General features: G+C 39.6%; 1 protein-coding gene across 1 annotated transcript in view; it reads right to left on the minus strand.

Moving 5' to 3' along the window:
- psmd3 (proteasome 26S subunit, non-ATPase 3) overlaps positions 1-22,285 on the minus strand; it is a 39,858-nt gene that overhangs the window by 16,280 nt on the left and 1,293 nt on the right. The window contains exon 2 of the mRNA XM_039654218.2: positions 5,413-5,603. Coding sequence (XP_039510152.1) covers positions 5,413-5,603 — 191 coding nt within the window. The remainder of the gene's footprint in view (positions 1-5,412; positions 5,604-22,285) is intronic.

Here is a 22,285-nt window from a genome sequence, read left to right on the forward strand (position 1 = left end):
GCAGCCATTTCACTTTGGGTGTGTCAATTTTGTTTGTTCAATGAACCATTTTTAATCCCGGTCTAAAATTGCCAGCAGGGTTATGCTGCAACTGCTGGGGAAAAACATGCAATTTATGCTCTGGCATGTGCGTGTAATGAAAAAAAAAGGACAAAATCGGCATCTTATCCCAAATACCTTACATTACCCCAAATACCGTACATTAGAACAAACTAAAAACTAGCTATATTAAAAACATGTTAAAATACATCATCTATAAATCATACATAAATCATACATAAATCATCATACATAGTCACAACGAGTAGTCTAAACAGTTTTGAGTGTGGATTGAAAGTGTTTGAAGGAATCGGAGTTGCAGAGGTCAGGGAGAAAAGTGTTCAAGAGCTGGGGAGCAGTGCGACTGAAAGCCCTACTCCCCATAGTGATGAGGCGGGCAGGCAGGCGAGTGTGACGGTGAGATGGAGAGATATGAACGAGTTCAGTAAGACATGAAGGGGCGAGCTTATGGATGGCTTTGAAAGTGAGTAGCAGGATTTTTAGTGGATACGTGTATGGTTACTCCTAGGCAATTTAAATTATAAGTAGGGCTGCAACTAACGATTATTTTGATAATTGATTAATCGGACGATTATTTTTTCGATTAATCGGATAAAAATTATATTTAATTTTTTTGTTTATTATAAAATAAAACCCTAAATCAGGGTTGTGGCGAGCAGGGTCAGGCCTCATTGATCTGATAATCACTATTTTGTGTGTTAAACAATCTACTTAATACAGACAACTTCATTATAAATAAAAACAACAGATAAAATATATATATGACCATAACCTATGACAAAAATGCTATTGTAAACTAGATTAGTGGACAACTCAGCAAAACTTAGCCTAGAAAAATCACAATTGCACAATAATTGTATAAAATCTGAACATTTAGTGAAAAAAAAAAACATTCCTTAGTGGGGAACAAGAAGTGTAGCACTAAATTTGGTAAAACGTTACACATTGCTCTTTGTATTGTTGTAAAATAACAACGTAAAAATAAGATGCACAGCTGTTTTAAATGTAACGCACGGCTGTTTAGTGAGGCAGCAACATATAATAGATGGGACAGAACAAGAAAGGCTATTAATAAGCTTTCATTGCGCAAAAGTATTATGACATGATTGTGAAAGACTTCAAAACAGTGCTGCACACAGCGCTTATACGCACCCCAAGCGCTGAATGATGCGCTTGAAGCAACACGGAGTAACAGGGCGGCGCGCCGCTCTTCGAGTCCGCTGCATTGAAAAGTTAAAAGCACCAAGGAAAGAGAAAGACATAGATGCATAGTGTATTATACAGTATCTATGCAATAGTTCATTCAGCCTTTTCTTTTAACAGTTTTAAATTTCAGTTCACTGAAATCGCTGTCTTCACTGTGCGCGTGAAGAACAATTATAGTGCGCTGACTCTACTCTAGTGTTGTGATCTAACAGACACTCAGACTCAGTAGAACGTGATTAAGTTACAGCAATAAAAGACTAGCAAGATAGTCATTTTATGAAACCATAGACCTTTATGTATCTACCTATCAATTATAATAATATTACCATTTAATCATCTTGGAAAGAGTTTCATCGTGTTGACTGTCGTAACCGAACGCGACTCGCTGTTTGAACACCGACATATGGATAGTGACTAACAGCCGCAATGGAGGGAAAAGCTTATGTCAACTTGAATTTAATGACTTAATACATTTCTATCTCACATTATACTATAGTATGGCTTCATATAGTATAAAGTAGGGGTGCAACGGATCAAAAAACTCACGGATCGGATCGTTTCTCGGATCAGGGTCACGGATCGGATCATTTTTCGGATCAGCAAAAAAAAAAAGACAAGACAAATAAACATAAGTTTTGTCTTTTTGATTATTAACACTTTTAAATTGTGAGCGGTGAGAGCTATGTGACGATAACGGTTATCGTCACATAGCTCCGTTCCCCTAGAAGTCCACCTGTCGTGAGCGCAACAGATGCTCGGGATAGTTCATCCAACACAGTTCATGTCGTAACGTGGCTCAAGTACTTTCAGTATGTGTTTAAAGCCCTCGTTTTGCACAACCGAATGTGGCCTCATGTCTGCAGCTATAAACACACCGATAGCATTTGTGATGGCTTTAGCCCGGTCTGATTATGCAACTCTTTCCTTCATGTTATATTTGATGGAAAATCCAAAATGGTCCCATACAGGTGATTTAAATGCAGGGCTCCAGACTAAATTTACTAGGAGCGCTGTTGCCCCTGACTGAAAATTTTAGGAGCGCAAGCAGAAAATTTAGGGGCACACCTTAAATCAGCTTGCAATGCAATTATTCAAATTTCCCCCAAAATAACTGTAATAGCCTACTGACAAATTATTTAATAATAAATAGACTTAACATTATGATATTCTGTTTTATTTTAACTTCACAGGGTTCCAGACTGAAAGTTGAGGGCAGCATCACCTCAAATGAGAACTCACAGCGAGTTCTACAAAAAAAAAAAAAAAAAAAATTCTGGTAGCACCGGGGCTGACAATAAATCACTAAGCTTAATTTAGGGTGTAGATGAAATTAACTTGGTTATTATCATTTATAATGTCTTAATATCAATTAATAAAAGTAGTGAAAATATCATCGTACTTTTTTCATTTTAGGACAATCTTTAAAGGATAAACAAAAAATGTGTTGGTAATCACATAAAAAATTCAAAAAAATAAAACATTTATTTATGATATTATTGAAGTGCTGGGAAAAGATGTGTAGTAGGCTACTTGTAAGCATTTGACTATTTCTTACACATTATCATATATAGGCTGATTTGTGGACTGAAAGCCTTCTATAAGTGTTTCTCCTGGTTTCCACGTCAGCTCTGTTTGATCTGATATGGTTTATAACAGAACTCTGCGCCGAATCGGAGTGTTTCTCACTGGATCTCGTGGTGTTGATGTTATTAATTCTGAGGCGAATTCAATGGATTTCTTCACTGGATCTCCTAGTAACAGTGTTGCGTGAGCGAGATCGGCCCGCGACTGTCAAGTTCGGGGCTTTATTTTGTCAATAGATCGCTGCTGCTGCTCCACGGTCCTAATCATAAATGAGTAGCGTATTTTCGTTCCACTTTCATTTTGTTTGCATTCGCTGCTAGGTAACGACTAACGAGTCGATAGATCGCTGATTACTCAGACGCACATCAGGTTGTGATATTTGTCTCCGTCTCCCTCCCACAGATGTTTACGCGCGCTATTCTTGTCACGGATTCATTGACGCGCCGCTTTACCATGCGTTTAACGTGTGGCAAATTTACTGGTCGCACACTCTCAAATTTTGGTCGCAGTCTGGTCTACTCTGGAGCCCTGAAATGACGCGGGGCGTTCAAGCTTCTCCGTTCCTCCGCTCGCTATGACGAAGCTGTGCGTTGACTGAACAACATGCGCACGTTTTATTTATTTATTTTTTTTTCATAATCAATCCGCGGATCACGTGTGTGCCGAACCGAAGACATTGATCCGAACGGATCACGGATCAGTGATGATCTGTTGCACCACTAGTATAAAGTATACGCGATTGGATTCAAAACGCCAAATTGTGCTGAAAGGTGAGTGATTTTCGTGTATTCGGCATATTGATAGCGGTTCGCTGATGCCCGCAAATTAGTTCAAACTTCAAACTCACGGAATCAAGAGCGCGCATGAGGGACAGAAGATAATGTGCTCCAAACAGTCCGTGTTGCGCGCGAGGCAGTGTAGAGTGGCGAGGGAGAGAGACCTTGCATGTGTGCCTCATGAAGCGCATGTAACATGTAAACAATCCCCGTGACGTAATCAGACCAACTAATCGATAATGGCATTCGTTGACAACGATTTTCATAATCGATTTTAATCGATTTTATTGATTAGTTGTTGCAGCCCTAATTATAAGAGATGCTCGTGTGATCTGGGTGAATGAGAGACGCTGGTGTGAGCTGGGCGAATGAGAGACACTGGTATGAGCTGGGCGAATGAGATGCGCTGGTGTGAGCTGGGCGAATGAGAGACACTGGTGTGAGCTGGGCGAATGAGATGCGCTGGTGTGAGCTGGGCGAATGAGAGACACTGGTGTGAGCTGGGCGAATGAGATGCGCTGGTGTGAGCTGGGCGAATGAGAGACACTGGTGTGAGCTGGGCGAATGAGATGCGCTGGTGTGAGCTGGGCGAATGAGAGACACTGGTGTGAGCTGGGCGAATGAGATGCGCTGGAGTGAGCTGGGCGAATGAGAGACACTGGTGTGAGCTGGGCGAATGAGATGCGCTGGTGTGAGCTGGGCGAATGAGAGACACTGGTGTGAGCTGGGCGAATGAGATGCGCCGGTGTGAGCTGGGCGCATGAGAGACGCTGGTGTGAGCTGGACGAATGAGAGACGCTGGTGTGAGCTGGACGAATGAGAGACGCTGGTGTGAGCTGGACGAATGAGAGACGCTGGTGTGAGCTGGGCGCATGAGCTGGGCGCATGGTGTGAGCTGGGCGCATGAGAGACGCCGGTGTGAGCTGGGCGCATGAGAGACGCTGGTGTGAGCTGGACGAATGAGACGCGCTGGTGTGAGCTGGACGAATGAGACGCACTGGTGTGAGCTGGACAAATGAGAGACGGTGGTGTGAGCTGGGCGCATGAGAGATGCTGGTGTGAGCTGGGCGAATGAGAGACGCCGGTGTGAGCTGGGCGAATGAGAAACGCCGGTGTGAGCTGGGCGAATGAGAAACGCTGGCGTGAGCTGGGCGAATGAGAGACACTGACGTGCGCTGGGCGAATAAGAGACGCTGGTGTGAGCTGGGCGCATGGTGTGAGCTGGGTAAATGAGATACGCTGGTGTGAGCTGGGCGAATGAGAGACGCCGGTGTGAGCTGGGCGAATGAGAGACGCCGGTGTGAGCTGGGCGAATGAGAGACGCCGGTGTGAGCTGGGCGCATGAGAGACGGTGGTGTGAGCTGGGCAAATGAGAGACGCTGGTGTGAGCTGGGCGAATGAGAGACGCCGGTGTGAGCTGGGCGAATGAGAGACGCCGGTGTGAGCTGGGCGCATGAGAGACGGTGGTGTGAGCTGGACGAATGAGATGCGCTGGTGTGAGCTGGGCAAATAAGAGACGCTGGTGTGAGCTGGGTGAATGAGAGATGCTGGTGTGAGCTGGGCGTATGAGAGACGCCGGTGTGAGCTGGGCGAATGAGAGACGCCGGTGTGAGCTGGGCGCATGAGAGACGCTGGTGTGAGCTGGACGAATGAGATGCGCTGGTGTGAGCTGGGCGCATGAGAGACAGCGGTGTGAGCTGGGCGAATGAGAGACGCTGGTGTGAGCTGGGCGAATGAGAGACACGCTGGTGTGAGCTGGGCGCATGAGAGACGCCGGTGTGCGCACCTGTTCAAGAAAGCTGAGCAGAAACTCTTTGCTCGCTGCGTTGGAGGTGAAGAACCCGGTCACAGCCTTGTGAAGAACATTAGGGTTGAGTCTCCGGCTGGTTGAGGGCAGAGCTCTCAGCGCTCGCAGAACAAACCTCGGCTCCTTCCCCAAAACAGCCTTCTCGATCTGCTTCACGTGTTCCCTAATATCTGCACACACCACACACAAGAAACCACACACGTCAGCAATCATTATCACATTAGACAACAAGTCTCTTGCATTTACAGGAAAAAGAAACTGAATCAGGAGCTCGTTCTTCGTACGTCGCTAACTCAGTTAGCTGGATTTGAATGTTGGCGATTTGCCATGATCTTGGATCGTTTGGTTCTTCGAAGCTCATCGTGGACTTGCTGTCATAGCAACAGGTCCGTCAGCTTGAACCTGCTCGCGAGCAGGCTTATTTCATGCAAACAGGATTAGATCGCGACTGATACAGGAAGTCCTTTAGCGCAATGTGACAGTGTAGCCTAATTTCTGAGATTTTTTTTTTTTTCTCGTGAAACGATCGTCGTGAGGGTACCGTTTAAATACATTATTATTTTGTTGGAAATGCACATTAATGTTCGATTCGATGTCGGGCTTAAACAACAGCACAAAATGTTTGCATTGCCTTAAAATTATTTGCGAGTGGCTTCCCTTTACACTATTGGAGATGCGGAGAACTTGATAAGTTTCTGTCGTGACTCGTGCCATTCACAAAGTTTACCTAGCGCTCTTAGGTTGTTGTTTTTTTGCCAACTTAGGGTATATTATAATTTTTAATGAAGATAATGCAATCATGATGACCATGCCGATTATGACTTACAGTCCCTTAGGCTTAACTTGCGTGATTGGTGCCATACACTGTAGACTGCACACATGTTCCCATCAAGGCCTCAATGAAGGGATTTTGTGAGCAGAAAGGGGGCTTATGTAAATGTGCAGCCAAATTACTATTACAATTTTTAATATTCCAGATTAGTAATATTATTTCACTTTTTAAAAAAGGCAGTTGACAGTAGATGGTGTGTGACATGTTCCATATCACAAATCAGTGTGAAAGCAAAATGGCCAGTGCATGACTCAAGAATTTTAAGAGATTCACATTTATGAACATTATTTGAACGTGGTGAGGAAAATTATAAATATCAAACTCACGGTATTACATACACTTATGCTGAGAACTGCATTTTTCCATTATACAGGTGATTACAACAGGATCCTGCATGGAGACAGGTGTTTCATGACCCCACTCCCTGACCCAAACCCCAGACCAGTTACAATGCAGCTCTAGGACAAGGGCACACAATGACACACAATGACATGAGCTTTGGCCAACTAAAGGGAAGATTTCAGTGTCTGAGAAGCCTGAGGGTTGCACCTGACAGGGCCTGTGACATTGCATGTGCCATATTACACAACACTGCCAACATCAGAAAAAAAGTTTAATTAAGCCTAAAATAAAAGACAAGAAAAATTTGCAAAACTCTATTTGATTAGTTTTATTTCAATAGTTCTTTGTAAAGAAAAGCCAGTTATTCAGTCATCTTTTTAAAAGATATTATGCAAGGTCAGCAATAGTACTCTGTGTGAAATAGTGTATTTTACTCTGAAGTTTATTTTGAAGCAATTCTATTTCTAGTGCAATTTTTTCTTTGTCAAGTTCTATTTCTCCCCTGATTTTTGTTTTTTCAAAATACTCTATTTTCTGTTGAAGACTCATATAGGGAACAAATTTAACCCTGTGTCGTTTGTCTCACACATGCCTCATGCAACAACTAAAAAGCAAAAGTTGTCTCTACACTGCCTACCCCTGTATCACTGCTGTGTGCAGACTCTTCTGTAGGCCTTTCTGTACATGTGACTCCTGTCAGAAATAATAGGCATAGGCACAAGTAGAAATCAATTAAAGCCATCAATTAAATTAAAGTACTTCCTCCAAAGGACAGTCATCTGAGAAGTTTTCTTCACTCTCCAGTGCAATGTTTGATAACTCATGGCAAAATATTTTTACATTAACATAAGTTTATCCGTTTTTTACTTTCACAAGACAAAGCAATTTATCATTACTCAAGATTTAACATTTGAAATGACTAAACCAGCCAATTTGGATTATAGGTCTACTTCATTTAATGTAGCAACAAATTATTTCACAGTGTACAAAGATAATTTAAATCTCATTTCCTAGTGATGAAGGTGTTGCTGCTACTGGTCCCTGATGTGAGTCTGGTAGAACTGAACCCAGGGATGCTCTTCACAACAGGGTAATTCACATTCAACCCAAGGGTCAGCTCTTCTGCCAGGGTCAGGAGCATCATAATTATTTTTTTCTCAGCCTTTTTCCTTGCTTTTATAAACAGAAAATCATTTATTTAACAGTGCCTTTTTAAAAGAGACTAGTAGGCCTATAAGGCCTAGTAAAATTACCAGTAGAATATTTTTGTACTTCACTTTCACCATGTCCATTGTGGTGTACTGGTATACACCACACTGGTATAGTGTGGTGACTGGACATTACAATGAACAAAGTAATTATGAAATTATGAAAATAAAAATAAAATAACAAATATAGCTGCGAGCAGAGATTGCGGGCCCAAGCCGGTGGCACCGCAACCCCGGTTCCTTAGTTCAGTGTTTCCCAACCCTGTTCCTGGCGGCACACCAACACTGCGTGTTTTCTTTGTCTCCCTAATCAAACACACCACAATTAACAATTAACCCACCTGATTATGAGCTGATGGGTTGAGTCAGGTGTGTTTGATTAGGGAGAAAAAGAATACACAGTGTTGGTGTGCCGCCAGGAACAGGGTTGGGAAACACTGCCTTAGTTACCTAAAAGCGATGGCTATTGCCCTTCATCGTTGCTCGCATATATATATATATATATATATATATATATATATATATATATATATATGAAGCCGGTGGCACGGCCACCCTGGTGCCTTTAGGGTTATTGTGCACGACATGCAAAATGTAACCCTGCTTTGACTGATGCAAGCTCTACAGTACAGTTTATAGTAAGAAAGAATATAGTAATAAAGAAAAGTAAGCTGTTACTCTGAGATGGTTTGGGAAACAAACATTCATCATGTCGCATTGGTTTTAGTTTCTTGTCCTCGAACAGAGCCCTAATCTGTTTATATTTCAGTTACACATTCTACATTGATTAAAAAAGAAAAATCAAAAAAATAATGAATTTATACAGAAATAAAATATTTATAATTCAGCTGAGAATAAAATTAATGTTAGTTCAAATTTTAAGCAAAACAAATGAAGAGTTCAGATGCAAAAGCCTCTAAATGCCATTTGAAATTTTCTTCTTTAATGATGATTTTTTATCAAACTTGTATATTTAAGTTCAGTAATTTCACTTAAATGGCAATGATAATTACCTATTAATTGTTATTTAAGTGAAATTACTGAACTTAAATATACAAGTTTGATAAAAATCATCATTAAAGATGAAAATTTCAAATGGCATTTAGAGGCTGAACTCTTCAAATATATGATCTGAAATATAGCACATTTATTTTAAATTCATTCAGGTTCAATTACCAAAAATACAATCTTAATTTAAAGCAAACTATAAATCTAAAATATATGGGTTATATGCATATTTTGTAAAAAAAAAAAAAAAGAAAAAAAAGAAAAGAAAAAGATATATCCAAAAAGACAAGGCCTTAAACTTTAACAAGGGTGCAACTTCTATCGCTGCAACAAACATAGTCACACAAGTCAAGTCACTTACATTTTAGATGCAATATTGACTTTTTTTCTGTTTCAGCAGAGAAAATAGTTAAACAAAGATCACAGCGACCCACCGCGCATCTCAAAGCAATGTGTTCTCATTACTGAATGATTCAGCATTTTGAATCCATGACTCGTTCATTAAGACGGTCATCTGGCGACACCTTATGGCGATTTAGGGTTATGTTTAAAAGTATCGTTCTTTACAACGATTTTTAATTGACTCCTATTAAAACAATCTCATAACATTATTGTGTAAACGATTTAATTTGATCAGCCTTACCTAGGGTAACAGCCCTATAGTGTCTTATTATTCTAAATTATTGAATTTATTGATCAAATTTACTAAAGAAAAATGAAGCATACATTTATTAAAGGACAACTCCGGCGCTAAATGAACCTTAAGTCTAATTACACATTGTTACCTAGTCAACCGTTATCTGAGATTTGTTTTCATGATTGCCGAATGTAAATAGTTTTATCTCTAAAAACAGTTTAGCCTATAACGCTAGTATAATGCTAGTATATAGGGCATAGAGTAATGACAAATAAAAATCGCTTGTTATTACCACTAAAAAGGCTCAAAATAGCCCCACAGTAACACGACAGCATAACAAGTGTCCCTACATTCAAACCGAAGCATTGAGAACTTTGTCAGTGTCCATACAGTTTAATAAGCAGATATTTTATACACACAGTCAACTTCGCAAATACAGGAAGAAGCCATCTTGGTAAAATAGTCTCGACCAGTCGATCTACGAACGCCGATCCAAGTGCGCTGGTGAGATGTGAATAAGGTGATAAGGTGAGCGCGAACAGTAGGCTACGTGTACATATTGAAGGGAAGTAAACGGTTTGTGTTTGTGTTTCTTCTGGAAACAACGGACCATATGAGATTCTGCTCAGTTCAGCGCACTTGGATCGGCGCTCGTAGATCGACTGATATGGACTATTTTTCAAAGATGGCTTCTTCCTGTATTCGCGAAGTTGACTGTGTCTATAAAATATCTTCTTATTAAACTGTGTGGACACTGACAAAGTTCTCAATGCTTCGGTTTGAATGTAGGGACTCTTGTTATGCTGTCGTGTTGGTGTGGGGCTATTTTGAGACTTGTTAGTGGTAATAACAAGCGATTTTTATTTGTCATTACTCTATGCCCTATATACTAGCATTATACTAGCGTTACAGGCTAAACTGTTTTTAGAGATAAAACTATTTACATTTGGCAATCATGAAAACAAATCTCAGATAACGGTTGACTAGGTAGCAATGTGTAATTAGACCAAAGGTTCATTTTGCGCCGGAGTTGTCCTTTAAGACTAGGCTAAGGATACCCTGCAGATAATATGCAGATTTAAATATACTGATACCATTTATCAAATAATCTGTTTATTTTTAGGTTAAACATTCTATATTGATTAAAAAATAAAAATGAAATGCATTTTTATTGGTAGTATTATTTTATAAAGAAATACATTATAATTATATATAATATACAAAATATAACCGTGGGTGCGATTGGACAGTGTTACAATAAAACTCAACATTGTGTTTTTGTAAAATAAATTCAAATAATAAAAACCCCGAAATGGTGCTAATTTAAAAATTAAACTAAAACTCACGGCTGCAAAAGCATTCATAACTGTGCGCGCCACCAGCGAAGAACCAGCAGAACAGAGTGAACGTTCATTATGTTTAGTTCAATCCTACTTAAAATGCTCGCTCTACTCCACACCATTAATGTCTTGTGTGGACATCCGTATTTTGACTTTCGGTTATAAGTAAGCAATTTAAAAGTTCCCGAGTCCAAGCGGAGTCACATGTTGATTAACCGGTGGGAATATACACAATAGGCCTACCTGATATTGAACACAAGAGGGCAGTATAGCACTACGTATGACTCAGATTATTTTTTTTTCCTGAATTTTACAACCATTCTGGCTGTTGAACATAAACATAATTCTTAAATGGAAAAAAGGGAAAAATTGGTTTAGTTATGATTAGGGATGGGGCCGATCCGATCCAGTATCGGTATCGGGACCGATACCAGCGTAATTCACGTATCGGATTTTTCCGATCCAACCTGCGGAGAAATCCGATATTTATGATCCATGTCTGCGCTTTAACGTTGGCTGCTGAAATGACTCCAAAAGGGATTCCCCGGGGCTGCTAGTCTGCTAGCTGGCTGCAAACCGTGGAATGGATTCCTGAACGGAGGTGCAGCTCAATCATAGACTGTAAAAATAGGGCTCAATGAGACACACAGACGCCCGCTCAAGAAATCCATTCCGCAGTTTGCAGCCAGCTAGCAGGATAGCATTGAGCTACCAATATGTTCGCTGTGTGGAAATCCTATGGTGGAAATACTTCACACTGGAAACACCGCAGCAGAGCAAGACAGCAAAATGCAATGTTTGCAAAGCCGTATAAATTAAACTATTTGTCTGTGATGCATGTTTGCAATTCGCAGTCCAGAAGAGAAAGAGAGAGAGATCTCTCACGCGGTGCCACAGCACGCACAACACGACAGCCCTGCTTAATGAGTGACGACAGAGAAAACATAGCCTGGTTACACTTTAGATCTGTGATATTAGTCTGATTTCCAAAGATTAAAGAATATATTGAGGTAAAAAAAAACATTAAACAATAGCCGCTGTGTAGCCAACTTCCTTCCCATCGCGGCGGTGCACTGTCATTTCTCCGTAAAACTCAAACTTTAAGACAGAATCAACACAATCGGTAATTGTTGTAAAATGCCGTCTCTGCTGTTGCTAAATTGCGGGACGCTTTTAATAATAAAAAGAGCTATTAAAAGCACAACATTTGCGCAAGAGGGCGGCGCGCGCTCCGAAACAGACAAGCAAATTATACTTTGGGCTTCATATGCGCGTCTAAACGATCAAATGTAGCCTGCACAAAAATGTCAAAACGACCGGCTTGGAGATTATCACTTAACTACGTTCATTTTAGACATAAACGGTTTATGGAAATAGTTGGGAGAAAATATGGTGCATCAGTAGACTATGAAATCCGCACTAGTTCTTAAAGGGGCAGCAGTATAAATGTGACGATTGCGACATTACTGAGAATAAAACAACCAAAGGCAAAGAGAAAATCACTCACAGCTCTTGAATGAATAACTTCAGCTTTAATAAGCATAAATCTATCTATGATAAACTTTGCAGTGCTATTTTACTTTTGATTACTTTATTATAATTCTTTTTAGACGATATACCTGAATAATGTTAGTAGACCTTCCTGAAATTAAAGCACTGTGTAGGCCTGTATAATGCGTATATCTTTGTTTAATTGTCTATCTATTGTTTAATATATGAAGAGCTCTTTTCCAAAACGCGTTAAACGACATTTTTAAAAAAATGAGTTTGTCGTGTCATTCTGCTGCGGACAGAACCCTTTCACTGCTCTATCAACGTTTCATGCCGAATCGCTATATTTCCTTGTTTAAAATGTACTGCAAGATACAGTTTCTTCCCAAGCCGCGATAAGCACCAGCCCTGTTTTTAGCCTAAACACGATAAATCCTCAAATTCAATGAGCGCTCTACACAATCCAGCACGGCGGCACTCTGAACAGAGGTTTATTATGTTCATTCATTCCTCAAAATGAGTCCTAGTTTTCTAGTCGACTAGTAGTAGATCATTTAAGCCATTTGTATTATCAGTAATCACATATATTGATTTAATTAAATGGGAGAGAAACCATATGAGCGTTTTTAATGGCATATTCCGCATCTCAACGTATGCATAAAGCTTGCCACAAAGAACCGGCAAAAGTAATGATTATGCATGAAACATTTGAATTGTTTATTAATAAACTAGTGTTTTCTGTCAGTGTCAGGAACAAAGATAAAGTTGATGATGCTTACTCGCCATCTTCGCAGTGAACGCGCATAGAGAAACGCATACTTCGAATTAGCCTATACATACGCAGAGAGTTGCCAATTTATTTTAGTTTTTAATTGTTTTGTTTAAAAGTAGATATTTAAAGCTTTCTGTAGCTTAGTTCTCAGGCCTGTGTGAGGCAAGCATCGCGGTGTTTCGGTTCATATTATGAGACGCGCTCCGGTTCACCTGCGCGCCTCTGTGTCCTGATTATATTGTCTGATATTTACTTCTAATGTATTAATCCAGTCAATTTGTCGATGAAACATTTATTAAAATGAAGATACAATTTATATGAAACGAAATTTACAAGCTTTCTACAAAACAAAACTTAATAAGTGGTCAAAATCATGTCTGAAGCACTCCAAATATTTTCCGATATTGGGCAGCTTTTGAATTTTGATCCTATCTTACTCATCTCATGCGGTTCCCTTTTCATAGCCTACTCAACATAGATGAAATAATAAAAATAAGTAATGTAATATTATTAAAAACAAATGTGAAATGTTTATTTTTTTTATTTTTTTTTTTTTACTTATATTTAAGCGTCATGCTGCTCCGCTTTGCTCACATGTTATGTAGCCTGTGTGTGTGTGTGCATGTGCTGGAGGGGTGCCCATCCCTTTTTTGAATATCGTTATCATATATTGATCATTTTTAATAATTCGTTTTTTCATGCATATGTTGAAATTGGTATTAATAATTTGTTTTTTTTCATGCATATGTTGAAATTGGTACTATTTGTTTGAGGTTTATTTCGATTTATAGCGTTTTGGAAAAAAATAAAATTAACTTTTAAATTATCATTAACAATATTGTTGTTTGATTTAATAATTATTGTTCAAAATGTTCAGACTGAACCAATAAAACATTTAAACAGGATAATTTGAATATTCACAAAATGTGTGGGTCTAGGTAAAAAATGTAGTTTTCCTGAAAACTATTGAAATGGATTTATAGCGTTTTGGAAAAGAGCTCTTCATATCTATATATATATATATATATATATATTGACATAGGCTACATACGTACGTATCATCCTTGCTTGTAGAGAGGTGTTTATTTCAGCATCATATAAAATCAACAATATTGATAAATAATGTTAAAGCAAACACAGGTCTGGTATCGGAAAAGTATCGGTATCGGCCGATATTCAAAGTCAGGTATCGGGATCGGATCGGAAGTGAAAAAATGTGGATCGGTGCATCCCTAGTTATGATATTTGTATAATTTAATTTAGAAACAAATGATGTATAATTACATTTTTAGAAGATATGAGGCTTTTAGTGTTTACTTTTTTGACATTACTTTAATCTTTTGCTATAGTTGCACATGTCTACTGGCTAATAAATGTGATGTGTCTGTTGAGTTTCATGCACGGCAACTGCTTCAAAGATATCAAGAATCAATTCACAGGTCTTCATCTGCCGTGTATTTACATTATACAGATGAAGTTTGAAGCAAATCGGGTAAAAGTAAGAGTGTGATTTCAAAGCATTTTAATAGTGACACACTTCCTGCTGCCAGTTGGTGGCGCTATAAATTTGACTCACAATAGTCACATCTATGTGATCGGCCTCTTACAGCGAACACAATGCTGAAGTTTCATCGAGATCAGTTAATGTATGCTGAAGTTATAACACACTTCCTGTTACACGTTTCTCACCATAATTGCGTTTCCTCGCCACGGCCAAACCGTTCGAGATATCAAAAATCCCCTCGCAAACTTTCATCCTCAATGCCTTGACTTCATGCTGACCGAGTTTTGTGCCGTGTGTTTGAATTCTCTAGGAGGAGTATTTCAAATTCCATTGCGTGTGTTTTATGAACAACCCTAAATAACCGACTTCCTGTTGGGCTGGGGTAAAAAGTAATAGTATGAGATATATATGAACGATGAGATCTATATGTGCACCGAGTTTCATATTATTACATGCAAGCGTGTTTGATTTATGGACCAAGTTTTCGGACCCCGTTCCAGGGGGCGCTTTCTAGCCCCCCTGCCACGCCCGGGTACCATCTTCAGCCAGGGCCTGATGGCCGCCGGTTTTGACCTGTGTGCAAATTTTCTAGAGTTTGAGCACGTTAAGGGCCCCAAAAGTGCCCAAATAGTCATATAAATAATAATAATAATAAATATAGCTGCGAGCAGCGATGGCAGGCCCAAGCCGGTGGCACTGCAACCCCGGTTCCTTTAGTTACCTAAAGGCACCAGGGTGGCGGTGCCGAAGGCTTTGGCCCTTTCATGATTAAATTTTAAATCGGCTTGCCATACTCTGTCATTTCGACTAGTCACAATTATGTTACAGATATCTTAAATGATAATACAAACTTTCCAAAATGTAATTACGACTAGACAGAAAGACGTTGTTAATATCTACAATGTTAATTACGGATAGGCAAACTTAGCGTTTAAATGTTAAAAGGGCTTGCCATACATGGACGTAGGCTCAGAGAGAGGCTCACCATATTCAAACCAAAATATCTGACTTCCTCTTGGTCCGAGCTAATGACTATGAATTAGAAAGTTGTCTGGCTTGAGGAGTATAATGTATATACCGATTTTTGTAACTGTAGATAAAACTAACAACCCCACTTTTGTCAAAAGGTGGCGCTATTTAGTGCCTGCACCATGCCCGTTTCTGAAACTTTGGACATGTCTTTTGGCTAATAAATGTGATGTGTCTGTTGAGTTTCATGCAATTTCAAGCATGCTAAGAGTCTCAAAAGCATACTAAAATAATTTCAAAGTTTGAAGCGTTGCCACGGCAACAGTTTCAAAGATATCAACAATCCATTCACAGGTCTTCATCTGCCGTGTATTTACATTATACAGATGAAGTTTGAAGCAAATCGGGTAAAAATAAGAGGGTGATTTAAAAAGCATTTTGAAAGTGACGCACTTTCTGCTGTCAGTTGGTGGCGCTATAACTTTGACTCACAATAGTCACATCCATGTGACCATCCTCTTACAGCGAACACACTGCTGAAGTTTCATCAAGATCAGTTAATGTATGCTGAAGTTATAACACACTTCCTGTTTCACGTTTCTCGCCATAATTTCGTTTCCTCGCCACTGCCAAACCGTTCGAGATATCAAAAATCCCCACACAAGCTTTCATCCTCAATGTCTTGACTTCACGCTGACCGAGTTTCGTTGAATTTGGATCAGTGCTCTAGGAGGAGTATTTCAAATGCCATTGCGTGTGTAGGAATGTAACGGTATACCGGTATGGCGGTTTATTGCGATATTGACACGTACGATTATCATATCGTGCACATTTGCTTATCCGCGGTTTAAAAAAAAACAAAAAACAACTGAACTCACCCGCACTGCCGCATGCAACTGCTTTCTGCTTGACGGCTACTAGGGCTGTCGCGATAACCGCAATATTGCAGTACCGCGCTTCTGACAAGTAAACCGCAGAGGATTGCACGTAACCGCAGCAACCGCGATATTCATGCTTTTTTTTTATAAGGCTTGTTTTGAACTTCATGCATGTGTATTGAATGTTAAACAAGTTCATAATGATAACAACAAGACTGTTTATCTTGGTGATGTGTAGCCTACAGAGGCTTCACACAGACAGTGAATGAGAGAGATCTGCAGAGCGCGTGCGATTACCTGCGTCTGTCTTTGAAGTCGTGAAAAGGTTGCCGTGTCAAAGGAAAGCGAAATATTTGTCGTATCATCATTTTAAGCTTCACGTCACGGGTATTTTCCACAAAAACGCGTCAGCAGCAGCGCTGGTCAGAATCCCACAGCAAGAGGAAGCCGCAGAAAATAATATCACAGAGTCACGCAATGAATCAATGCCATATTGGTCTCTACTAAGTGAAGCATCAGCTTCCGCGTTACCCATGCATTGCTGATCAGCTGAGCCTTGAAAAGTGGAACTCAAAGTTAAAAATAATTAACATCTTGTTTCATTACATCTCTTTTAACGAATCAGCTTCTTTGAACGTGTTCGTTGAATGAACGGTTCAAAGTCCGTTGTCATAACAATATGCGCGCTGAGTGAAAGCCTTTCAATCATGCTTTCAATGCGCATATCAGACGCTGTTTAGTTTCGGTTATTGGTTAAATGACCTCGTTTTTGTACACATCGTAAACTTTATTTATATAGCAACAAATACTTATAAATTAAATAAATAAATAAATGGCGGTAAAACCGCATATCGCGCTATTGAGCCACTCAACATTACCGCAAGGGAAATTCCATAACCGCGACAGCCCTAACGGCTACTCCACCCATACCTGTACAGTGCTGAAAATGTTCGAGACAGAGGCCCCAAATCTTTACCTCCCGCCGAAAAAAAAATTAAAATCTGCAGTATGGGAATATTTTGGATATCCAAAAAACGATCATGGTGTCGTCCTTGAAGATGGATATCCAGTTTGTAAGATCTGTGGACGAAGAGTGGCTGCAAAAGGGGGGGAACACTTCGAACATGTTCGGGAACACCATCCCTCCGTGAAGATGAAGGTAATTCATAACTTTTATAACTTAAGGCCATATTATTTTAGCCTGGTTCTACCAGACTCTCGTACATACATTTCATGGAAAATGAAATTGAGCGGAAGTGCGTAGGCGGGCGCAGCCAGGCTAATATTATTTCTGTAATGCTGAGGGAATCCCGCTCTGTCAAAAAGACGCACACCAGTGTTGTTTTGTGTTAGGCCTACAATACAGATGCCATGTAAAATGTGCGATTTGATCGATACTAGATGGATGAATAAATCAAAATATAGCTGTGCAGTAGCCTAAATCAAATCGCGATGTGCGTGTCTGTGAATATACAGCACAAAAAGACTGGTGTGCGACCCTATTAATTCTATATTCAGCGTGTCTCTGTATTAATGAGCAGCGCCGTTTCGTCTAGTAGATCTAGTACACACTCAAGTACGCATGACGCTCATGGTTTTTAAAGCTGTCTCACCCACTATGTGAGGACGTGAACACATGAACATATCCAGACAGAGAACACTTAATGATCATTTTATAATTATTTTTTAAAAGAATAATCATTAAATACACTGACTGAAACTCATAGGTATTCAGTACAACCCGTAAAAATGTTTGTTTTAGCCTGAATAAATAATGACTAAAATATATACCATTGTGTATAGTTTTTTTGTCCATGTTTTAATTTAGTAAACCTCTCGTGTAGACAAACAAAAGTTGTTACATTTTATCTGATTGCATTTCAAAAATACATTTTGTATTCAATCACAGAATCCAGTCCAGTTATATGAGACAACCCAGAATTTCTGAGGAAATAAATATACATTTCATAAAGACTTTTTGTTCTTAAATAATAATTAATAAATTAAAAAAAAATTAATACAATTTATTAGACATGTTTCAGTATTTTAAAATTTTGAATTAGTTTGCTCCATCCAAGTTATTTAAATTTCCTATTTAAATCCATGTTGTTGGTTTATTATGTGTGTGTATGTAGTTGCGTGCTAATTCTTTACATGCTAATAATGTTTAGTAATGTAGAGTAACTAACTATAATGCTAATAATGTTTAGTAATGTAAAGTAACTAATGTAAAGTAACTAATAATAATGTTGCATAATTCTGTTCATTCTTTAGGGTCAAACTACCTCTGCAAAGACGCTTCCTGATCCAGCTCAACCAACTGTCACACAGTCACTTGCAAAAGGAATTAAGATAGATCCAACATCCAAACAAGCAAAAGAATTGAATCATGCTGTAGCTTATTTCATTGCTAAAGACATGATGCCCTTTAGAGTAGTGGAAAAACCTGGCTTTCTTCACCTGATTAAGAAGGCAGTCCCAATGTACCAGGTACCATCAAGAACATACTTTTCCACCAATGAAATCCCTCGCATGTACAAAGAGGTAAGGGCCAGTGTTGAAGAACAGCTGAAGGAAGCTGTGTGGATTTCAGCCACCACAGACCTGTGGACCAGCAGTAGTGGGGATGGGGAGCCATTCATAAGTTTTACAGTCCACTACCTTTCCTCGGATTGGCAGCTTAAGTGCCATTGTTTGGAGTCTAATTTTTTTCCTGAAGACCACAACTCAGAAAACATCTCCGAGATGTTTGATAGTATGCTCCAGGAATGGAAGATTTCAAAAGAAAGTCTGTGCGGAATTACCACAGACAATGCAAGCAATATGAAGAAGGCCTTTGCAGAGTTCCCATGTGTTTGGCTCACTTGTTTTGGTCACAATTTAAATCTGGCCATTAGCAAAGCCTTGAAGATCCAAACGGTTGAATCTGCAGTAAGGGCATGCAGACACTTGATTCAAGGATTTTCTCGGAGTTGGAAAAGGAAAAGAGAATTTAAAAAAAAACAGGCAGACCTGGAACTCCCTGAGCATGCCCTCATCCATGACGTGGTAACAAGGTGGGGATCAACTTATGAGATGATCTCTAAATTCCTGGAGCAACAACAAGCTGTCTGTGCAGTCCTGGCTAGTGACAGAAGTACATGGCATTTCATGCCAAAAGATAGTGACATTGCCACTCATGAAAATGTCAATCAGCTCCTTCAACCACTCTATGACCTCACTGATACCCTGGCATCGGAGAAACGGGTCACACTCTCCTCACTCACACCGGTACTGGAGCACATTTGCAGCGAAATCCTCTCTGAGCATGCTGAAGACAATCTACTAATCAGACAGATGAAGCAAGTAATGAGAGAAGACTTGCAAGGGAGATACACAGAACAGGTGGAACGAGTGCTACAAATCTCCAGCTTTGTGGATGCCCGATTTAAGGGAAGCTTCTGTAAAAACCTGGATGACACAGTTGGGGCATGTGTGGAAGAAGCTGTGAATCTTGCTAAAGTTCCTTTGGATAGAGAACATCTTCAAGCAGAAAGAGGAAAAAATTGGACAGAAGCAGGAGGCAGCAGTACTACCACCACCACCACCAACACTAAAAAGAAAGAGAAAAGTCTATCTGGTTTGCTACAGCGAATCACTTCATCTAAGCAGAACAAGGCAACCTCAGGAAATGAGAACGTCAGTGAAAAGGTGATGTCTGAAATGACGATGTACAAGTCTCTTCCAAGCATCAGCGCAAACACTCACCCACTGGCATGGTGGAAAATGCATGCTGATGAAATGCCTCTTCTGGCAAATGTGGCCAGAAAGTATCTTTCTGTCCCTGCCACGAGTGTACCTTCGGAGAGGATGTTTAGTACAAGTGGACACATTCTCTCACCTCAGAGGTCAAGAATGAGCCCTGAAAATCTCAACATGCTTACATTTCTTCATCATAACCTGACCTGAAAAAAAGCATAGAAATGCAGGTTGCTATGATAATCTCAGGAAAATAATAACATGACCCAGCACATTTTTCTCTCCCATATTAAAGAGGAAGGACAGTTTTGTTTATTGTTGTCAAATATAAAGAGAAATAACTTATTCCTTATTTTGTTCAAATGGGAGATGTGCAGCTTTATTGTTCTTTTTCTTCCAAAGGTAGATTCATACTTCCAAGTTTTCTTATTTTCATAAAAAATGTTTGTTACAATAAACCATGTTTAACCAAAAACCATATCTGTTTTTATTCATTTAAGGGTCATTGTAGCTGATGCTGATTATAACAATAATGATAGTTTAATATCGTATACCGTGAAACCGTGATATTTTCTGAGACGATTATCATACCGTGAAAATCTCATACCATTACAACCCTATGCGTGTGTTTTACAAAGAACCCTTAAATAGCCGACTTCCTGTTGGGCTGGGGTAAAAAGTAAAAGTGCGAAGTATATATGAAACGATGAGATCAATATGTGTACCGAGTTTCATATTATTACATGCAAGCGTGTTTGATTTATGGACCAAGTTTTCAGACCCCATTCAAGGGGGCGCTGTCAAGCCCCCCTGCCACGCCCGGGTACCAGCTTCAGCTCGGCTCTGATGGCCGTGGGTTCTGACCGGTGTGCAAAGTTTCAAGAGTTTTCGAGCATGTTAAGGGCCCCAAAAGTGCCTGAATAGTCGTAAGAAAAATAATAATAATAATAATAGAAAAGAATAACCCTAAGGAAAACAATAGGGTCTTCGCCCTTTCAAGGCTTGGGCCCTAATAATAATCCTAAGGAAAACAATAGGGCCTTCGCCCTTTCAGGGCTTGGGCCCTAATAATAAGTTATTAAAACATCTAACATGGCCACCACAAACACATCTAATTTGTCTTTTACTTTTGCCAGCACTCTCTCCTGGCTTTTGCACACTTTGAGGTGTTCCCTGGCGTTTTAATTAAAGACTGAAATTCGGCATAACCTTGCATTAAAAGAGCTTGCTCGGTTTAGGGAAAAACTGGGCGTGTTCTTTGGCCAAGCTGAACAGCCAATAGCAGCGTTGCTGATCACTGGTTCTGCTATCGATACATGTCCCCTTTTAAACCAACGTGAGAATGCGCAGTTATCTCAGATAACTCAATCCAGCGATACTAATCATAAACAACAGGTGTGTTCGAAGAACCCAATTAGCCAGATCATGATTAGCACGCTGATATTATCTTGGATGTCTCATTTGATCTCGGATGTTTTAAGCAACGTACGAAGAACGAGCCCCAGGACTGAATGCGTGTTCCTGCGATTCCCTTAAATCTAATGTAACACTTAACTCAGTTACATTCTGCTTTCATTTATATCATCATTTCTTTTAATTCACTGACTTAAACTGCTTTTCTAATTCAAAACAAGCCAATATAATAAGCAAGCTATATAAGCAATATAAACAAGCTAATATAAGGCTAATTTTTCTTTACATTTTATGCACGTCACAGTCTAAATTAACTTGGGTCCTGAAGGTCCACTAATCTAACACGCCTGATCAAGCTAATCAATGCCTTCATGATGACTAGAGGGTAAAAACTAAACCCTAACTTCACCCATATCTAACCCAACCCTAATTTAACATAACCCGTATCCACTCTAACCTATTCCAACCCTAACCCACATCAAAATCTAACCTAACCCTAATTTAACATAACCCGCATCAAATCTAACCTATTCTAACCCTAACCCTTACCTTAACTCATATCTAATCTAACCCAACCCTGACCCTAATTTAACCTGTATTTAATCTATCCTAACCCTGACTTAAAGGGTTAGTTCACTCCAAAATGAAAAATTCTGTCAGAAATGACTCCCCCTCACGTTGTTCCAACCCGTAAGACTTTCGTTCATCTTCGGAACACAA

The sequence above is a fragment of the Pimephales promelas genome, chromosome 18 (genome assembly GCF_988280905.1).
Source record: "Pimephales promelas chromosome 18, fPimPro1.hap1.1, whole genome shotgun sequence".
Taxonomy (NCBI): domain Eukaryota; kingdom Metazoa; phylum Chordata; class Actinopteri; order Cypriniformes; family Leuciscidae; genus Pimephales; species Pimephales promelas.